A 22,951-nucleotide genomic window follows, 5' to 3' on the forward strand; every position below is an offset into this window, starting at 1 on the left:
AGAGAGGAAAGGAGAGGAAGAGATAGAAACATCAATGATGAGAGAGAATAATCAATCAGCTGCCTCCTGCATGCCCCCCATTGGGGATTGAGCCTGAAACCCTGGCACTTGCCCCAACCAAAAATTGACCCATGATCTCCTGGTTCATAGGTCAATGCTCAACCACTGAGATATATCAGCCAGGCTGTTATTTTTTTGTTCTTTTTTTAAATCCTTACCTGAGGAAATATTCATTGATTTTTTATTTTTTTTAGAGAAAGGGCAAGGGAAGGAGAGGAGGGGAGGGAGGGAGGGAGGGAGGGAGAGAGAGAGAGAGAGAGAGAGAGAGAGAGAGAGAGAGAGAGAGAAACATCTATGTGAGAGAAATACTGATCGGTTGTTTGCCTTCCTGTATGTGCAACTGGGGATTGAACCCGCAACCTAGTTATGTGCCCTGACTACGAATGGAACCCAAACTTTTCAGTGTATGGGATAACACTCCAACCAACTGAACTACACCAGCCAGAGTGACAAAATATGTTCTTTATAACTATATTTTGTGCTTTTTAGTAATGAAGGCTATAAAGCTCCCTAAATGCTCATCTCTATAACATCAAATATCTATGTCTCATTAGAAATTCTGTGTATAAATATTTGAATGCATCCAGTAATATATGTGAATACATGGTATATAATTATGTAAACATGTATATGCAATCTTGAGCATATTTCAGACATGTATTTTTTAATGCATAAACCTTTCTAAAAATCTTTTTTTAAATCAACTCTAATGTTTTTATTTTTAACAGTGTAAATTATTCAAAAGAGGAAATATATGATCATGCTTTAAACAGGAAATTGAAAAAAAATAAGAGAAAATAGTAACTTTTTTTTAATTTATTGAGAAAATAGCCAACTTCAAATGTTTAAGTGGTGATTATAATAGAACCCTTCTATTATAAAGTAAGTTTCTCTCTTAGAATTATAGTTCATGATGGCCGAAGGAATCTTTCTTCCCGGAACTTCAGAGCATCTGTAAACTTTACAGTTATGTTGCAGAGTGAACTCAGGTTAAGGGAATCATGCTGACTGTTCACTATTCTTTGCTGGCTTTCAAAGTAGAATGAAGGATGTGTGTAAACCATCTCCACCTGATTTATGAATGAGTAAAGTAGGAGCTATCAGCCTTCCATTAATATGAATGAGCCCATTAGCGCCCACATTGCTCACAGTAACAGTGGAGGGGGTTTGTGGTGTAGAATGAACATGAGAGCACTCTTTAAATTCTGTTTTGAAAATAATATTGCTGATGTTCCTGTTCTGCGAGATTGACCATATGCTCATGAACAAGCTGGCTTTGTGTTAATAAACTGTGAACTCCTGAGGACAGGAAGTCTGCTCCTTAGGTGGATTGGTGGGAGAAGAAATACTCGTCGTTAGAGAGAGACTAGGAGGATGTGAAACCATATGGATGTATATTAGAGTTGAAAGAATTCCCCACACATCTAGATGCCACATGCTGTATTTTAATCTGAGCTCTCCCATCATACAGGCAGTCAGTTAAAAAGGCAGAATGGCCCTGGCTGGTGTGTCTCATTTGGTTGGAGTGTCGTCCTGTACAGTGAAAGCTCAAGGGTTCAATACCCAGTCTGGACATATGCCTGGGTTGCAGTCCAGTCCCAGTTGGGGTGCCTACAACAGGCAATGGATCGATGTCTCTCTTTCTCTCTCTCCCTCCCTCCCTTTCCTTCTCTCTAAAATCAATAAACATATTATAAGGTGAGGGAAAAATGACAGCACAAAAAGCAGTGACCAATTTTACAAATGATTAACCTATACATTAGTTAGAAGAATATATCATCAAGGCAAGACACCTGTGAAGGATGGGCTCAGCATTTTAGCTAGGATAGTTTACTCTTATGGGGAAGTATTGTAGTTGGCAATTAGACAGACATGAGCAGAGCATAGCCAGGTACAGGAGGTCGCCAGGGCAGAAAGCCCCCAGTGCCTAGCACCGGACACTTGGAGGTTTAGACCTCGACCCAGGGTAACCTTTCCTTCCCTAGCAAAACACTGGAGGCGGTTTAGGCCCCCTGACCTTTCCTCCCTAGACATAACATCTAGGCCTCAGTCATATTTCCACCCCAGACCCAGAAAAGAAGCAAAACCAGACAAGCAAACAGGCTGACCTCAGGACCAGCTGCATTGAATAAGGACCCCTTGCCCTGAAAGGACACGCCTGGAAAACTGCTGAATATTCTATTGAATCCTTCCCCTGGGGCCTGCCCTAAAATCTCCACCCTTAGGACAGAGGACCCAGGCGCTCTCATTCCTGGAAGCCCAACAGCGCCTTCCCCCTCTGCCTTTCTCTCTCCTTCCCCACAGGAGAGTCACCTTTACCTTCCTCACTCCGGAACTCCGAACTCCAAGGGCCCTTCTTTTGCCTCTGTAACTTGTTTCCTGCGCCATTTCTTCCACCACTCATTTCTTCCACCTCTGTGACTTTCTAAGTAAATGTTCTTTTACAGTTTGAGTCTTGGCTCTGAATTCTTTCCTAGCCAGAACTCAAGTACTGAACCAAGTCTGGTCTGATCCCATCGGTTTAACAGCGGGTGCGGTTCCCGCGGCTGCTGGCAGTATCTTTAGTAAATCATGAGAAACATGATATGGAGAGGTGTAAAAATTGATGAAAGAAGTTCAGTATTGAATCTCAGCTCTACCATTAATTTTCTGGGTGGGTTGGGGATTTATCTTCCTACCTGATTTTTATAGCTAATAACAACAACTTCTTACTGAACGCAGGAGCACAGTACCTTCAGTAGAACATGACACAAAGCACACTTCTTGCTGTAGCCTGTGCCTGGAAAGCTCCCCACTTCCCTACTCCCACAGGCATTTGCGAAGAGAGCCCTTCCCATGGTCCTGTTAAAAGTTCCTCTCTCCACCCAGGCCATGTCACGCCCCTCTCTTGACTTGTTATAATTTTCTTGGTAGCACTCTTCACTACCTGACATTCTATTAGAAACTTATTTACTCTTTAAAATTTTTTATTGAGAAAAACTTGATATATAACATTGTACTAGTCCAAGGTGTACAACATAATTTGATATGTGTATATGTTGTGAAATGATTACCGCAATAAGTTTAGTTTATAGCCATCACCACACATAGTATGGTTTTTCGTTGTTCTTGTGATGAGAGCTTTTAAGATATATTGTCTTAGCAACTTTCAAATATATGATACTCGAGGCCCGATGCACGAAATTCGTGCAAGGGGCTCGGCCCTCACAGCCCTGGCTTCGTTCGGCAGGACATCCAGAAAGTCGTTCAGCTGTCCGGTCTAATTAGTATATTATGCTTTTATTATTATAGATAGTATTGTTAACTATAGTCACAAATTATGCTGTACATTGCATCCTGAGGATTTATCTTATAACTGTAAATTTGAAACTTTTCACTACCTTTGCCCATTTAGCTCCCTCCACTACCACCACCATTGGCAACCACCAATCTGTTCTCTGTATCTATGAGTCTGGTTTTTATTTTTTAAGATTTTGCATATAAATGAGACCATACAGTATTGTCTTTCTCTGTCTGGCTTATTTCACTTAACATAATGGCTTCAAGGTCCATCCACATTGTCACAAATGGCAGGATTTTCTTCTTTTTGTGGCTGAATAACATTCCATTATGCATGTATACCATATTTTCTTTATCCATTCATCTGTCGATTACCACTTAGTTTATTTCCATGTCTTGAATAATATAAATAATGCTGTAGTGAACTTGGGGTGCAGATGTCTTTTCAATATTGTGATTTAATTTCCTTCAGATAAATATCCAGAAGTAGAATTGTGGAATCTGAACTTATTTATTTGCATACTTTTTGTCTGTTGTCCCCTCGCGTCCCCCCAATGTAAGTTTCTTAAAGACAGGAGTTTGTTTTCTCTTTTTTTTTTGTGCCTTATTCCCTAAACATAAATAATTAGTGCTCAGTGGGTTCTGTAAACATGTGTTGAATGATTACATAATTGATTCTCATCATCTATAAGAAACCCCTCTTTTAAAATCATTTAAAATGAAATCTGAATTTGTTTTTGTTAATTCTTACCCAAGGAAACTTTTTTCCTCCTTTTTTTTTTTTAGAGACAGTGAAGGGAGGGAGGGGGAGAGAGGGAGAGAGAAAGAAACATCAATGTTAGAGATACATTGACTGGACTCGCCCCTTGCTTCAGAGAACGAACCCGGTACGTGCCATTGATTGGCACCTAACCCTCGACCCCTTCATCTGCAGGCCGGCATTCATAACCACTGAGCCATGTCTGCTAGGGCAGAGAAATCCTAATTTCACTGATATTCATTCAGCTGACATTTGTCATGATATAAGAAAGTGGATAATTTATTGTAGTATTTTAAAACACGAAGTCATAATCTTCTTCGTGCCAAAATCCTCACCCAAAACCATCAAAGTTGCTGTTCCACTTCCATTCATTTACATCTCTAACTCTCAACAGTCCCTTTATTAACCTTCTTTTGTCACTGTCCATTCTTGATCTTCACTGATTTATTTCTGATATCTGCTCATTATCTTGTCTAAAGAAATCTCGAATTTTAAAAATAGTAACTGAAATAGGGAAATTTTACTTATAGTTTTGGGAATCTAATTTAGGATTGAGTTTTAAAAAATCAATACCCTGAAATCATCCACTAGAATTATCTTTCTAATGCCATTTTCCTCAATGTGGTCTTACGAATTACCAAGAAAAAGGGTAAAAATCCTTTGGTTGCTTCTTGATAAATTCCAATGACCTACAGGATACACCGAAAAATGGAAGAGTGCGCGAGGACTCTGAGTGTATTAAACAATCACTAATAATGTCCCAACATCCTTGGGTATGACACCAAGATGAACTGATTGAACAGCAGTGCCCTGAAGATGACACTCACGGACTCGCTTTACAGAATGCTTCCCTGGAAAATTCCTAGAACTACCAAATGAGACAATGAGATGAGGACCCTACGTGCAGAGGGTCTTTTTAAAAAAAACAGGGATTAGATACCTAGAGGAGAAAGTTGTATCGTGCAGATAACCTGAGTACACAGCTGCCAAAGAAAGCAACAGCCATTGAGAGCACAGACTGGACAGACCACTGACATGCAATGTGTCCCCAGGTCCAAGCATGAATGTTCACAGAAAAATGTAAGGCCTTACAAAGTGAGAGGCAACAAGCATTTACTTAAGGTAAAAAGCAATAGCTATTTGGGAATTACTGGTTCAGGCAAAAGCCCAAATATTGTTCTGATTAGGAAACAAAGGCAAGGGATATTTATGAGAAAGGGAAGGGGAGCAATTACATAAATAGAAGGAAAGCATAAATGGCACAGCAAAGCTAACAGAGTGACGTTAATTCTAAGCAATGTTTTTAATTTTCAGTCCAGTAGCCATCAGTCAGGTAGTCATAATATCTGCTTTCTTGTTATCTTTGCAAACAGTTCTTTGGGACACAATGTTGCTTTAGGCCCAGTCCACAGGGTATTTTGCTGTTTTAACATTCCAAAGGGTTGAGGCATACATAGATGTGTAAGGCAGTTCGTCTGGGATGGCAGCTCCGGCTCCATTTTAAAGTGGCTCCATATATATATATATATATATATATATATATATATATATATATATATATACATATTTATATATTATTATTATTTTTATTATTATTCACTAACACCATTCTTGTGGTTAACAAATGAGCAGTCAGCATTCCTTAGATTGCTGTGTGAATTCTGAATACCAAGTGAGAGTTTAAGGCCTAAGATAAGGATCCAATCAATTCTACCGCAAAACTTCTAAAACCCAGAAATTTTCTAAAACACAGAAGAGGATCAGCAGAATCCCATGTCTTGGCCCTCATGTCACAGCAAGGCATCTTGTAAGACTGTAGTGATCTTTACCCCCGTCTCATTTTCTTTCCCATCGGCATTTTGACATTACCTGCACTGTCTACCACAGAAAAGCTCTTGAGCTAAATTTCAGTTTCAAGGAATAAAAATAACTTACTGTTCCGACAAGGAGAGTACTCAGCATATGCACTGAAATTCTGAATTGCTACATAGCAAGTGCCAACTGGGTCCTTTTCTGGTGTGGATTTCAGAGTTCTCCAGTGATATAACGGAGCACAGGCCTGTGGAACATCAAAGATAAGCAATATTTTTTTATGTAGGTTCCCCGTACTATGATTTGATTTGACTTGTTGATTAACATGCCTAAATCTGTGACAAACTATGTTAATTATCAGGTGAATTAATTGGTCGCCAGCATGCTAATGAGTACTTCAGTAGTCACAGTTTATTAAACTTCCAAAGCCAATTTGTTAACATTAATGCACCATGGAATTGGAGCAAATCAAACATATAGAAAGAAATGCGGTCTTCCCAGAGGATTTTAAGTTAAATAAAAATAACCTGGCAAGAGTAAATATTTCATTAAAGCAAAGAACTCACACTTCTTAAAAATTGGATCTACATAAAAGCAAATGGTTATTTAAACAGTGAATTAATCAGTGTGATGCCTTAAAATGAGAACAAGTTCTGTTCTTTGTCTGTTGCTTTAAATGAAACTACTCTCAGATCAAAGGATGCAGACAAGTTTGTAAACCTCCGTTTTGTGGATTCCCCTAGTTTATCATTGAAGGTATATCTAACAACTTTTAAAAACAATGACTTTCTTTTGGATACATTAAGCTCTTATCACAGTGTTCTTGGCTTTATTTTTCATTTACTGGCTTTTATTCATGGCAAACCAACAATTAATTTAAACAACAGTAAGGAAAACATGATTCATGTGTGGAACATTCTGGTTGCTTCTTCAGAAGCTTAGGTTCTAACGAGCATGTTATTTGAAAGGATATCAAATGTTAAAGAGGATATATGAAATCCTCTTAAGATCCCTTGTCTTAGGGCCCTCTTAGTGAACTGACAAGGGTAATACATTTAACATAAGGTGCGAATGGTGAGGTTTGAGCAGTGCAAGCATTCACCTATGTCCATGGTCAGCAAACTGTGGCTCGCGAGCCACATGCGGCTCTTTGGCCCCTTGAGTGTGGCTCTTCCACAAAATACCACGGCCTGGGCAAGTCTATTTTGAAGAAGTGGTGTTCAAAGAAGTTTAAGTTTAAAAATTTGGCTCTCAAAAGAAATTTCAATCGTTGTACTGTTGATATTTGGCTCTGTTGACTAATGAGTTTGCTGACCACTGACCTATGTGATTCTATACTGTGCCAGCTGGCCTCACCTTCCCTGTCACCATAGGTTATTTAAATATCTTGGCAGTTCTTTCCAGTGCTTGCTTGCTGTCAGCTCTAAAATGTTATTCTTTTTATATCTGCACAGTTTCACACTGATCCTATATAATAAAAGCTTAATATGCAAATCGACCAAACAGCAGAATGACTAGTCATTGTGATGCATACTGACCACCAGGGGGCAGACGCTCAACACAGGAGCTGCCCCCTGGTGGTCAGCGCTGCTCAGCCAGAAGCCGGGTTCACGGCTGGGGAGTGCAACAGCAGTGGCGGGAGCCTCTCCTGCCTCTGTTGCAGGCGGATGGTAAGGAGCAAGGGGTCCCGGACTACAAGAGCCTCAGACTACAAGATGGGATGTCTGACTGCTGACTTAGGCCCAATCCCTGGGGGGAGCAGGCCTAAGCCAGCAGGAGGACATCCCCTGATGGGTCCCGGACTACGAGAGGGCACAGGCCGGACTGAGGGACACCCCCCCCCCCCAGTGCATGATTTTCGTGCACCAGGCCTCTAGTGTTAAATAAACTGATGTTATATATTTGGGCTTCAACCCAAACTTAATATGTACAACTTGGTACCTGGAATCTTCAAAATGATACTTCTGTTTGCAGAAATTTGACGTTCTAATAATTGTCATGTAGAGTAGAATTTAATTCTTGATTCTGCTAAGTTTCAGTGCTCAAATAAAAAGATGAACTTTAATATATTCTAATTATCCTATTTACTATGCATTTTCCTTGAAAATGTAAGCATGCCCCATAATTAATCATTTTATTATAAACATGGCATATGATTTTCTTTTCAATGATTCTGAAGACTTCTACAAATATTGAATAAAAGCACAACAATCATGTTACAGATATTTTTAAGACTTAAAGAATCAATACAAAACACCACAAAATGTTTAACCTCAACTAGTTTATTAAATAGACTAGCTTTTCAATAGTAATTCACATAAGTCATACACCACTAACAGATAAAATTTTTTTTTACCAATTCTGGAATATGAGAACCATATCAGTGCAAATACAATATGAAAGCATATTGTAAAAACTGGGTTTGTAACTAGAGAGGGCTATGTATATTTTATATATTACCTGTTTTTATGTCAAAATCTTTTGGAGGGTTAACCACACACCAAATAAAGCAAGGAATTTTCTTTAGATACTTATTCTTTTTTTTTAAATATATTTTATTGGTTTTCCACAGAGAGGAAGAGAGAGTTAGAAACATCGATGAGAGAGAAACATCAATCAGCTGCCTCTTGCACACCCCCTACTAGGGATGTGCCCGCAACCAAGGTACATGCCCCTGACCGGAATCGAACCCGGGACCTTTGAGTCCGCAGGCCGACGCTCTATCCACTGAGCCAAACCGGTTTCGGCTAGATACTTATTCTTATTAAATCATAATGTAAACAGCTTTTTTAAAAATCCTAAAAGCCAAAGTTACTGGTTTATTATTGTGAGGAAATTAAAGCCAACAGTTTAAAAAAGTCCCCCAACAAAGCAAAAAAATTAAAATTAGCTTAATGCAGTTATTTGTTTCTCAATAATTTAGAGATATATCATTGTTCAGAATAATAACAGAATAGAATCAAAATCATAGCATTTTAAAGTTTAAAGCTATCTATTTGGGAGTGAGATTTTTTATATTTTAAAAAGTATTAATGTACTCAGAGAACCATGTAAGTAGTAGTTATATTTTTCAATAAAACTTTCCTGTAGTCCTAAAAAGGATCAATGACACCACCATAGATTAACTTTTAATGAATCCTAATAATCGTATTCCTATTTTTCTGGTCTATTTTTAATCAGCTCTTAAATGTATCTCTTTAAGGTGGACCTATTATTTTCCTAACTTCGTTAGTTGTTCTTGAAAATATCTCATTGATCTTCTGGAAAAAAAGCTTTATTGCCTATCGTTTTAAAATGAAAAATAGATTATTTAATTTTAAGTACTCAATTTCTGTTTCAAAATGTTGATAAGCTTATCACTGAAAGTCTGACATGTTCTTGCATGAAAGGATTTTTGTAACTATGATTTTTAAGGCATTTCCGTGTACACTCCATTCCAGAGCCACCCCACAGCCCACGATTCATACTCACCACCACTTTCCCTCTGTGAGCTTTCACTGCTGCTCCAAACCATTGATTCGATTTAAACTCTATGGGCTCCTTGGTTCCATTAACTCTGATCTTTCTGTTGTCTGGCAAGGAGTACATCAATTGTTAATAACTTGTAAAATATGGCAGCCAATTAAAATATGTAATAATAAATTCATCCATTAAAAATACTTGAAAAACAGTTTTTATAGGTAAGAGCATTTCTCTTTGACTAAGTCTAAGCTTGACTTTCCATTTAGAACATTACCAATCAAACAAAAAGATGTATTTGAACATGACATTTCACCACTTAACTTAAAAGGAGCATTTTACAACATATTTTCATAGTACTATAAATCTGATGTGGATTCTGACATTCTCAAATCTATACTATTATCATTTATTTGTATCAGATCAAAGACCAAACATTTATAACTGCTCTAAAGAATTTCTGTTCTTTTCCAATAGTGGAACACGTGGGAATGCCCCTAATAGGGGAAGCACAAGCTTTCTCAGCATGGGTTAGCAGGAATCAACATGAAAGACTCCCAAAAACTTGGTTTTTAACTGATTAACATGTGTCCATACAGCCACAGAAAATAACACCTCAACACAGTTTTATATACCCTTTGCAGATGTTAGCATGAAGGGGGCTGCCTGGATAGAAACTCAACCCAGTTATAACACACTTCAAGTCTTAATAAAAAGCAGATATATTTTTTCCACTCTTGATTCCCTGCTAACACATTTCCCACGTGGTTCTAACTGCATGGTTCTAACTGGAGCATCATCAGTAATAGCTAATGAATTTTGAAAAACATCTGTACTAGGATACCTTATTGGTATGTGTTTCCTTAGGTATGTTTTTCTTCCTTGACTTTATAATAAATGCATTACAAAATGAATTTTAAATTCCTATCAAATGAGGCCAAAATATACACACAATTAACCTTCTATAGAGTTTACATATAATTATAGACTTAAAAAAAAGAATAAATCATATAAACTCAATTTTAACCTAAATTTTACATTTTGACATGTTAGTAGAAAATCATGAATTTCCTTCTTTAAAATGGTTCTGGAAATACTTGCCCAAAATTCACACAATTGGCAAAGAATTAGAGGATCTTACATATTACAGCATCAAATTAAAAATATAAATATTTCTATTTCCATTAGGAACCTTAAAAGATTGTAGAACTCAGAGTCAAAGGGTCTTGTCACCATTAACTGGATGATCCTGGGCAATTCATTTAACCTTTTGGAGTTTTTATTTCTGCTATAAAATGAGGCGGAGAATACCTTTCCCCTTTCCTCTTTCACAAGTGACCAGAGAGTCATAAAGATCACATGAGATAAAGGAACATGAAAGTGCTATACAAGCTGAAAAGTCATGTAATTAGAAACCTTGAAGCTCAATCTAAGTCCAAGAATTGGAAAGGACCTCACAGACATGCAAGTATAATGTGTTATTATTAGTGATCGGTGGTTCTTAGCAATGAAATTAGTGACACCTCAGAAGATAGTCAATGTGGCTCAGACTAAGCCCAGAGCGAACGTGCTAACAGGGGCTTGGAGATTTTGAAACTACTAAAAATAAATGTAAAGAAGACCTTCAGAACCTCAGAAATTCAAATATACTTGCAGGAGATCCCAAAAGGATTTAAGAAAAGTAGGATGCTGGGAGGAAGAAAATGGATTACAGGGAAAGACAGAAGCCAGTTCCAAATCAGGCCTCATTTTGCTAGAGAAATAAATCCCTTAGGAATTTGAGACATCTCTTCTGCTGTTATAAGGTTAAAATGTATAACTTGATTCAAACTATAAATTGGGGGTTATTTTTCAGCAACAAATTTCTTCTGGACCTATGGCCCTGAACATGCATTGCAAGGAAGCAGAAATCAAATAGTCTGTTATTTCATGAAGAAATTTTCATCCTCAAAGTAAAACAATTGACACTTATTACCTACCAGTTGGCAAATAATAAAATTCACTGTTTTCAAGATAATAACTTGATGCAGCACTTTGGAAGGACCATTTGGCAACATACATCAAAAAGTTAAATGTAGCTGTATGCTCTGGGACCCTCGCAGTAAGTCACAGAGTGCATGCCACCCAGCCAGCGTTGCACCACCCAGGCTGTAGGCTCTGGGACCCCTTCCAGCCAGGATGCAGACTCCTGGACCCTCGTAGCAAATCCCAGAGTGCACACCACCCCGGCAGAGGGCTCCTGGACCCCCACAGAGAGTTGCAGAGTGCACATCATCTGGCCAAGGGCTTCAGGACCCTGCAATGAGTCACAGAGTTGCATGCCACCCCACTGTGGGCTCTGGGACCCAGCAGTGAGTCATGCCACTCCAGCCATGAGATCTGAGACCCCGCAGTGACTTGCACGCCAACCCTTACCATGGGAGCTAGGACCCTGAGCACATCCACAACAGCTTACACGATGAGGTCAGAGGTGAGTCACATAGTCAGACAACCTGTGAGGAGACTCCATCTACAAAGGGGACAATAACATCAGGAAAACCTAAATAACTCAAGTATGGGGCTTTCCTAAAACACCCAGCTCAGGAAATCCAAGAGACTGCACCACCTGGTCCCAGAAAACACCTACCACATGGGACCATCCCCAAAAAATCTGGGTGGCATAGCAGTTTGATCTAAGACATAGAAACAAATACAAAGGGACAGAAAAAATTGGGAGACAAAGAAACAATACTGAAAGGAAAGAAGAGGAATCACCAGAAAAGGAACTAAATGAAATGGAGGTAAGTAATTTGTAAAAGAAAGAATTCAGAGTAATAGTTATAAGGATGCTCAAACCTCTGAATGAGAATTACTTACAATTCAATGAGAATTATTAGGAGCTGAGAAATATATCAATATGAGTACAAATTAAGAGGAAATGAAGAATGACATAGCTGCAATAGGGAAAACAATGGAAGGTTTCAACAGTAGACTAGAAGAAGCTGAGGAATGAATCAGCAGGTTAGAAGACAAGGTAGAAAAACACCAAGTAGAGCAGCAACTGGAAAAAAAATTAAAAAGCAGGAGGAGAGTCTAAGGGAGCTTTGTGACAACATGAAATGAAACAATATACACATAATAGGGGTGCCAGAAGGAGAGGAAGCTGAGCAAGGAATAGAAAACCTGATTGAAGAAATGCTGACAGAAAACTTCCCTGACTTGGGGAAGAAAAAAGTCACACAAAGCCAAGAAGCACAGAGAGTCCCAATCAAGATGAACCCAAAAAGACCTACACCAAGACACAACATAATTAAATTGTCAAACGTAAAAGACAAAGAAAGAATCTTAAAAGCTGCAAGAAAGAGACAAAAAGTGACCTACAAGGTATCTTCCATTAGACTATTGAATGATTTCTCAACAAAAACACATCATGGCACAAGGGAAGGGCATGAAGTATACAAAGTGATGAAAATCAAGGAACTAAATCCAAGAATACTCTATCCAGCAAGACTATCATTCAAAATTGAAGGTGATATCAGGAGCTTCACAGACAAAAAAAGGCTAAGGGAGTTTACCACTACCAAACCAGCAATGCAAGAAATGCTAAAGGGACTGTTGTAGAAAGAAGAAATAGAAAAGGAGGAAGGAATACGGGCATAAAGGATAAAAATGGCAACAAACAAGTACCTATCAATAATAACTTTAAATGTAAATGGATTAAATGCTCCAATCAAAAGACATAGGTAGCTGAATGAATAAGAAAGGATAACCCATATATATGCTGTATACAATAGACCCACTTTAGAACAAAGGACTCACACAGACTAATAGTGAAGGGATGGAAAAAAATTTTCAGGCAAATGGAAATGAAAAAAAAAGCTGGGGTAGCAATACTTATATCTGACAAAATAAACCTCAAAGTGAAGGCCATAACAAGAAAGAAGGAGGGACACTTCATAATACTAAAGGGAGCAATTCAACAAAAGGATAGAACTCTGGTGACCAAATATGCACCCAATACAGGAGCACCCACATACATAAAAAAAACTTCTGGAAGATATCAAGGGAGATATCAACAGCAACACAATCATAGTAGGGGACTTTAATACCCCATTGACACCAGTGGATAAATGCTCTAAACAAAAAATAATCAAAGAAATAGCAATCCTAAATGACTCACTAGATCAGATGGAACTGACATCATCAGAAAATTTCACCCCAAAGCTACAGAATATACATTCTTCTCAAGTGCACATGGGACATTTTCAAAGATAGATCACATATTGGGACACAGGCAAAGTCTTTTCAAATTCAAGAAGATAAAAATCATATCAAGCATCTTCTCAGATCGCAATGGCATAAAATTATAAATCAACTACAATGAAAAAAAAAATCAAACACTTGGAGGCTGAATAGCATGCTATTAAACAATTATTGGGTTACCAAAAAGATCAAAGAAAAATAAAAAGCATCCTGGAAACAAATGACAATGAAAACACAACCATCCAAAATCTATGGGACACAGTGAAAGCACTCCTGAGAGGAAAGTTCATAGCTCTACAGGCTTACCTCAAAAATAATAAAAAAAAAAGAAAGAAAGAAAGAAAGAAAGAAAGAAAGAAAGAAAGAAAGAAAGAAAGAAAGAAAGAAAAGAAAAGAAAAAATGGTAATAAATTATCTAACCCTACAACTTAAAGAATTAGAAAGAGAGCAACAATAAAAGTCCAAAGTAGGCAGAAGAAAGGAAATAATAAAGGTCAGAGAGGAAATAAATGACATAGAGACAAAAAAATACAAAAGATCAATAAAACCAAGAGCTGGTTCTTTGAAAGGATAAACAAGATTGATGACCCTCAAGTGGCCAGGCTCACCAATAAACAAAGAGAGAGGACCCAAATAAACAAAATCAGAAATGAAAGAGGTAAAGTAACAACTGACCCCACAGATACAAAGGATTGTAAAAAATACTACGAACAACTCCTCTCTAACAAACTGGACAAGCTTGACAAAATGGGCATATTCCTAGAAAAATACAATCTTCTAAAACTCAATCAGGAAGAATAAAAAAATAAAAAATCTGAATAGGCCAATAACAACCAATGAAATTGAAACAATAATCAAAAAACTTCCAGCAAACAAAAGCCCTGGTCCTGACGGTTTCATAGGAGAGTTTTACCAGACATTAAAAGAACTAAAACCTATCCTCCTCAGACTACTCAAAAAAATTCAAGAGGAAGGCACACTTCCAAGCTCTTTCTATGAAGCAAGCTTTACCCTAATCCCAAAACCAGATAAAGACAATAAAAAGAAAGAGAATTACAGGCCCATATCCCCGATGAACATAGATGCTAAAATCCTCAACAAAATTCTAGCAAATTGGATCCAGCATTACTTTAGAAAGATCATAACCATGATCAAGTGGGATTTATTCTGGGAGGCAAGGATGGTACAATATCTGCAAATCAATAAACGTTATACATCACATAAACAAACTGAGAGGCAAAAATCACATAATCATATCAATTGAAGCAGAAAAAGCATTTGACAAAATCCAACACCCTTTCTTGATAAAAACTCTCAGCAAAGTGGGAATAGAGGGGTCATACATCAACATAATAGAAGCCTTATATGACAAACCTACAGCCAACATCATACTCAATGGGCAAAAACTAAAACCATTCCCCCTAGGAACAGGAACAAGACAGGGATGCCCACTTTCACCACTCCTGTTTGACATAATACTGGAAGTGCTAGCCATAGTGATCAGACAAGAAGAAAAAATAAAAGGCATCCAAATTGGAAAAGAAGCAGTAAAACTGTCATTATTCACAGATGACATGATATTGTACATAGAAAACCCTAAAGACTCCATCAAAAAAGTACCAGACCTAATAAATGAATTTGGCAATGTAGCAGGATACAAAATTAACACCCAGAAATCTATGGCTTTTTTTATACACCAATAATGAACTTACAGAAAGAGAAACTAAAAAAAAAAATAAAATAAAATCCCATTTATCATTACAAAAACAAAAATTAAGATACCTAGGAATAAACTTAACTGAGGAGGTAAAAGACCAGTTCTCAGAAAACTACAGGACATTGAAAAAAGAGATAGAGGAAGACATAAACAAATGGAAGAATATACTGTGTTCATGGATTGGTAGAATCAACATCATTAAAATGTCCATACTACCCAAAGCAATCTATAGGTTCAATTCAATTCTCATTAAAATACCAATGGCACATTTCACAGACCTAGACAAACTCTCAAAAAATTCATATGGAATAAAAAACGAAGACCCCAAATAGCTGTAGCAATCTTGAGAAAGAAGAACAAAGTTGGAGGGATAACAATATCAGATATCAAATTATAATACAAAGCAGTCTGTAGTATACTGTACTCAAAACAGCCTGGTACTGGCACAAGAATATGCATATATATCAATGGAACAAAACAGAAAACCCAGAAATCGACCTAAGCCACTATGCTCAATTAATATTTGACAAAGAAGGCAAGAGCATACAATGGAGTCAAGACAGTCTCTTCAATAAATGGTGCTGGGAAAATTGGACAGATATATGCAAAAAAAAATGAAACTAGACCACTATACACAAGAATGAACTCAAAATGGATAAAAGACTTAAATGTAAGACACAAAAACCATAAAAATCCTAGAAGAAACCATTGGCAGCAAAATTTCAGAGATCTCTCGTAGCAATATGTTTACTGATACATCTCCTAGGACAGTGGTCGGAGAGCCACATGCGGCTCTTTGGCCCCTTGAGTGTGGCTCTTCCACAAAATACCACGTGAGGGCACGCACGTACAGTGTGATTGAAACTTCATGGCCCATGCGCAGAAGTCGGTTTTTGGCTCTCAAAAGAAATTTCAATCGTTATACTGTTGATATTTGGCTCTGTTGATTAATGAGTTTGCCGACCACTGTCCTAGGACAATGGGAACGAAGGAGAAAATAAACAAATGGGATTACATCAAAATAAAAAACCTTCTGCAGAGCAAAAGAAACCAAAATAACAAGAGATTCCACTGCACGGGAGAATATATTCACCAATGATACATCCAATAAGGAATTAATCTTCAAAATTTATAGGGTACACATACAACTTAACAAAAGGAAGATAAACAATCCAACTTAAAAATGGGCAAAAGACCTAAATAGGGACTTGTCCAAAGTGGACATACAGATGGCCAGGAGGCATATGAAAAAAAATCTCAATGTCATTAATCATCTGAGAGATGCAAACCAAAATGATAATGAGGTACCACCTCACACCTGTCAGTATGGCTACCATCAACAAATCAACAAACTACAAATGCTGGCGAGGATGTGGAGAAAAGGGAACCCTCATACACTGCTGGTGGAAATGCAGACTGGGGCATACTCTATGGAAAACAGTATGGAGTTTCCTCAAAAAATTAAAAATGGAACTGCCATTTGATCCAGTGATCCCAGTTCTGGGAATATATACTGAGAAACCCGAAACACCAATCAGAAAGAATATATGCACTTTTATGTTCATAGCAGCACAATTTATAATAGCTAAGATTTGGAAACAGCTTAAGTGCCCATCAGCAGATGAGTGGATTAAAAAACTATGGTACATCTACACCATGGAATAGTACACAGCTGTAAAAAAGAACTCTTACCATTTGCAACAGCATGGATGGACCTGGAGAAAATTATGCTAAGCAAAATAAGCCATTCAGAGAAAGAATGGTTTCACTGATATGTGGAATCTAATGAACAACATAAACTGATGAACAAAAATAGAGTATGAGACATAGAAGCATTGAATAGACTGTCAAACCTCAGAGGGAAGGCAAGAGTGGGTTGGGGGCAGGGAAGAGATCAACCAATGAACTCATATGGGTATATGCATAACCCATGGACACAATCTATAGGGTGGTGAAGGCCTGGGGTGAGATAGGTCCATCGGGGAAAAGGGAACATATGTAATACTTGCAATAATAAAGATTTTTTTTAAAATGTAAATGTAGACTTTTTTTATTTGACCAAGGAATTTGACTTCTAGGATTTTGTTCAATGAAAATAATTACACAAATGTATTAAGGTGCAATATGAAAATATTTGCTGCACTATTCATGATAGCAAAACCTGAAACAACTTAAATGTTCATAAGTAGGAGATTCGAAAATAAATTTCTGTTATCTATAAAATAGACTACTACCCACTGTCAGAACATATACAATAGTTTGTATCCACTGAAACAGGAAAATGTCTACAAAATATACTTTTCTTTTTACCTTTTCTAGGGCTTTAGAAAAGCACAAAAAAGTACAAGGACTTAATATAACAAACATTGGTATTTCCACCAAGCAGAATGGACAATTTTTAAATTTATTCACATTTAAAAACATTACAGAACTCAAATAAATAAACAACCCAAATACATAAAATCAGAAATGAAAGAGAAATAACAACTGACACCAAAGAAATACAAAGGATTCTAAGAAAACAGTACAAACAACTATATGCCAACAAGTTGGACAATCTGGAAGAAATTAATAAATCCCTAGAAACATGCAATCTTCCTAAACTGAATCAGAAGAACCAGAGAATCTGAATAGACAGATTACAACTAGTGAAACTGAAGACGTAATAAAAAATAATAAATAAATAAATACTCCCAAGAAATAAAAGTCCTGGACCAAATGGCATCACAGGTGAATTTTCCCAAACATTCAATTCTAACTAGCACCTATCCTTCTCAAACTAGTCCAAAAAATTCAAGAGCAGGGAAGACTCCCAACCTCTTTTTATAAGGCCAGCATTACCCGAATTCCAAAACCAGATATGGACACTACAAAGAAAGAAAATTATAGGCCAATATCACTGATGAACATAGATGCTAAAATCCTCAACAATATATTACCAAACTGGGTCCAGCAATACCAGGTACATTAAAAACATCACATACCATGATCAGATGGGATTTATTCTGGGGATGCAAGATTGGTATAATATTCACAAATCAATAAATGTGATACACCACATAAACAAAATGAAGGATAAAAAAAACGACATAATCAGAAAAAGCATTTCATAAAATCCAGCACCCATTTATGATTAAACTCTCAGCAAAGTGGGAATAGAAAGACCATACCTCAACGTAATAAAGACCATATAGGACAAACCCACAACCAACTTCATACTCAGTGGTCAAAAACTACAAGTGCTTCCCTTAAGATTGGGAACAGGAAAGATGTCTGCTTTCACCACTCTTATTCAACATAATGCTGGAAGTCCTAGCCAAAAGCAATCAGACAAGAAGAAGAAATAAAAGACATTCAAATTGAAAAGGAGGAAGTAAAAATGTCATTACTAGCCGATGACATGATATTGCATAAAGAACACTAAAGATTCCACCAAAAAACAACTACAACTTATAAATGAATTCAGCAAAGTATTAGGATACAAAATAAATACCCAGAAATCAGTTGCATTTTTGTATACCAATAATCATGTTACCTGGTATCAAGCTATACTATAAGGCCTGAGTAATTAAAAGCATGGTACTGGCATAAAACAGACATATAGATCAATGGAACAGAATAGAGAGCCAAAAAATACATCCACGATTTCACAGTCAATTAATATTTGACAAAGGAGGCAAAAACATACAATGGGGTAAAGATAGTCTGTTCAATAAATGGTGTTGGAAAAATTGGACAGATAACTGGGGGGAAAAATGAAACTAGACCACCTTCTCACACCGTACACATGAATAAACTCAAAATGGATTAAATACTTAAATGTTAGACTCATGACCATAAATATCCTAGAAGAAAACATCAGCAGTAAAATCTCAGACATTTCTCACAGCCATATTTTTTTCTGATATATCACCTCAGGCAAAGGAAAAAAAAGAAAAAAGAAACAAATGGGACTACATCAAACTAAAAAGTTTTTGCACAGCAAAGGAAACCATCAACAAAATGAAAAGATAACCTAATGCATGGGAGAACATATTAGTCCATATATCTGATAAGGGTTTTATATCATCCTATATAATAAAGAGGTAATATGCAAATTGACTGTCACACCTTCACACAAGATGGCCACCCCCATGTGGTCACAAGATGGCCGCCACAAGATGGCCGGCAGGGGAGGGCAGTTGTGGGCAATCAGGCCAGCAGGGAAGGGCAGTTGGGGGTGACCAGGCCTGCAGGGGAGGGCAGTTGGTGGCAATTGGGCCGGCAGGGGAGCAGTTAGGCATCGATCAGGCTGTCAGGGGAGTGGTTAGGGGGTGATCAGGCTGGCAGGCAGAAGCGATTAGGGGCAATCAGGCAGGCAGGCAGGTGAGGGGTTGGGAGCCAGCAGTCCCGGATTGTGAGAGGGATGTCCGACTGCTGGTTTAGGCCTGATCCCTGTGGGGTCCCAGATTGGAGAGGGTGCAGGCTGGGCTCAGGGACACCCCCCCCCCAGTGCACGAATTTCGTGCACCAGGCCTCTAGTAAATTTATAAGGGATTTATAAAACTTGACACCCCAAAACAAATAAACAATCCAATTAAGAAATGGGCAAAAGACCTGAATAGACACTTCTTCAAATAGGACATATAGATGGCCAATAAACATATGGAAAGATGCTCAACATCCCTAATCATCAGAGTAATGCCAACTTAAACCACAATAAGATATCAGAATGGCTACCATTAATAAACAAACAACAAATGTTGGTGAGGATGTGGAGAAAAGGGAACCCTAGTACACTGCTGGTAGGAATGCAGACTGGTGTAGCCACTGTGGAAAGCAGTGAGTTTCCTCAAAAAATTAAAAATGGAACTGCCTTATGATCCAGCAATTCCATTTCTGGGAATATATCAAAAGAAACCTGAAACACTAATTTGAAAGAATATATGCACCCCTATATTCATTTCAGCATTATTTACAATAGCCAAGATTTGGAAGCAGCTCAAGTGCCCATCAGTAGATGAGTGGATATAAAAAAAAAAAGCAGTGGTACATTTACACAATGGAATATGACTTGGCCACATAAAAGGAAATTTTACCTTTTGTGACAGCATGCATGAACCTGGAGAGTATTATGCTAAGTGAAATAAGCCAATCAGAGAAAGACAAGTACCATATGATTTCACTTGTATGTAGACTCTAATGAACAAAATACACTAACAAAGTGGAAACAGACTCATGGATACAGAGAACAGACTGACAGCTGTCGGGGTGAAGGAGGAGGCCTTGGGGCTGGGTGAAAAGGGTGAAGGGATTAAGCAAAAAAAAAGAAAGATTCATGGACACAGACAACAGGTGATTGCCAGAGGGAAATGGGTGTTGGGGGAGGGAAAAGGAGGTGAAGGGGAGATAAAAGGTGATGGAAGGACACTTGACTTGGGGTGGTAAACACACAATACAATATACAGATGATGTATTATAGAATTGTATACCTGAAGCATGTATAATTTTATTAATCAATGTCACCCCAACACATTCAATTTAAAAAATTTTAAGTATGGAAAAGTACAAGGATTTAATATGACAAACACAAATTGACAATTTTTAAGTTTTTTCACATTTATAAACAGTACAGAACCCCTTGACATCTATCCTCAGTTTGAATCATCTCTTCTCCTTCTCCAGTCATAGCCACCATCATGAATTAGATGTGTATACTTCTGACCATTTACAAAATAATGTCCATGAACAATATAGAACAAGGGTCTGCGAGTTTTTCTGCAAAGAATTGGTAATAAATGTCTTAAGCTTTGCAGTCTCTACGGTCTTTGTTAACTCAACTCACTTATGCCCCTGTTAAAAAAAAAAAAAAAGCAGATCACAGATAGCATGTAGAAGAAAGGGCTTGGCTGTGTTCCAATAAAACTTTATTTACAGACACAGAAATGTGAATTTCATATAATTTTCATGTGTCATTAAATATCACTCATTTAAAAATGTTTCCCATGCATTTAAAAATGTAAAAGCCACTCTTAGCTTATACGCCATACAAAAACAGGTGGTGGATCAGATTTTAGTTGTAGTTTGCCAACAATTGATTATTATTGAGTACTAGAGGCCCAGTGCACGAATTCGTGCATGGGTGGGGTTCCTCGGCCTGGCCGTTGATCAGAGTTGATCGGGGCCATCTCGCCCAGTCCCAATTGGGGCCGATGGGGGGCCAGCTAGGGAGGGACCTCAGAAGGGCTCCAGGGCATATCCAGCCCTCTCACCCAGTCCCAATCGGCCGGACCCCAGCAGCAAACTAACCTACGGGTCAGAGCATCTGCCTACGGGTCAGTACTCATCATAGCGATTGGTCGAACGGTCAACCGAACGGTCAACCGATCGGTCAAACACTTAGCATATTATGTTTTTTTTATATAGGATTCTTTTGTGTGTTCTTTTTAACTTAAGAAATGGTATTATGCTATTTGTATGTAGTAGTCTATATGTGGGTTTGACATTTAATTTTATGTTTGTTGAAAGATATCCATGTTTCTGTAGATAAATAGAAAGATAGATGATGATAGATAGATAGATAGATAGATAGATAGATAGATAGATAGATAGATAGATAATAGATGATAGATAGATAAATGATAGATAAATGATAGATGATAGATGATAGATAGATAATAGATAGATAGATAGATAGATAGATAGATAGATAGATAGATAGATCTAGCTCATTCTTTTTAACCTCTATATAGAATTGTATCTCACTGAATAGCCACCTACATTTTATTTATCTATTCCATTTACATATGAACATTTAGGTTTTTTTTATTTTTTCTACTAAAACAAACATGTGCCCTTATATCCCCCTCCATCTATAGAAACACAAGTTTCCTTCTGACAGGGGACTAGCAATGACATTACTGGGCCATGGAGAATTATAATATGTATTTTATCATATATGCCAACTCATCTCCAAAGTAGCTGCACTCTCCATGCGCATTAACAGTGCACAAGAGAGGGTCCTCATCTCATTGTTGTAGGACTTCTAAGTTTTTGCCAACCCAGATGACTATCAAATGGTACCTCATTTTGTTCTGTTTTCATTTGCATTTCCCTGGTTATTAGTATGGCTGATTGTGTGTGAGTGTGTGTGTGTGTGTGTGTGTGTGTGTGTGTGTGTGTGTGTGTGTAGAGGTCTGCTAATCTAAAGCTCCTCCCTGGCCTGATTTTTTTTTTATGCTTAAGGACCATACACTTTTTTCTTCTGTTAATTGCTAGTTCACAGCCTTTGTTCATCTTCTTGTTTAGTTATTATTTTTATCAATAAGTAAGAATTCAACATATTGTATTGATTATTTTTCTAACTTCATTTATGGGGATTGTTGTCCATCTAGCATTAATTTTATATATAATGTGGCATAGATACCACACTTTCAACATGAAAGGCCAATAGTCCCAACACCACTTATTGAACAATCCATCTTTTTTTCTCAGAGAGTTGTAATTCCAATTCCACTCTTGTAATAATACCTCTCAACACACATATGTAATACTTTCAACAATAAAGATAAATTAAAAAACAAAACATCCCAACACAGCCCAAGGGGCCCAACATGATCTGGCCCCTGCCTGCCTCCCACTCT

The 22,951-nt window shown here is 37.5% G+C and overlaps 1 protein-coding gene across 1 annotated transcript in view; it reads right to left on the reverse strand.

The window, feature by feature from the left end:
• The window catches only part of ITGA8 (integrin subunit alpha 8), a 209,382-nt gene that overhangs the window by 162,189 nt on the left and 24,242 nt on the right, over window positions 1-22,951 (reverse strand). The window contains exons 3-4 of the mRNA XM_079769464.1: window positions 9,383-9,483; window positions 6,035-6,158 (exon numbers count right to left, since the gene is read on the reverse strand). Coding sequence (XP_079625590.1) covers window positions 6,035-6,158; window positions 9,383-9,483 — 225 coding nt within the window. The remainder of the gene's footprint in view (window positions 1-6,034; window positions 6,159-9,382; window positions 9,484-22,951) is intronic.

Source organism: Cnephaeus nilssonii (genome assembly GCF_951640355.1).
Source record: "Cnephaeus nilssonii genome assembly, chromosome: 4".
Classification (NCBI taxonomy): domain Eukaryota; kingdom Metazoa; phylum Chordata; class Mammalia; order Chiroptera; family Vespertilionidae; genus Cnephaeus; species Cnephaeus nilssonii.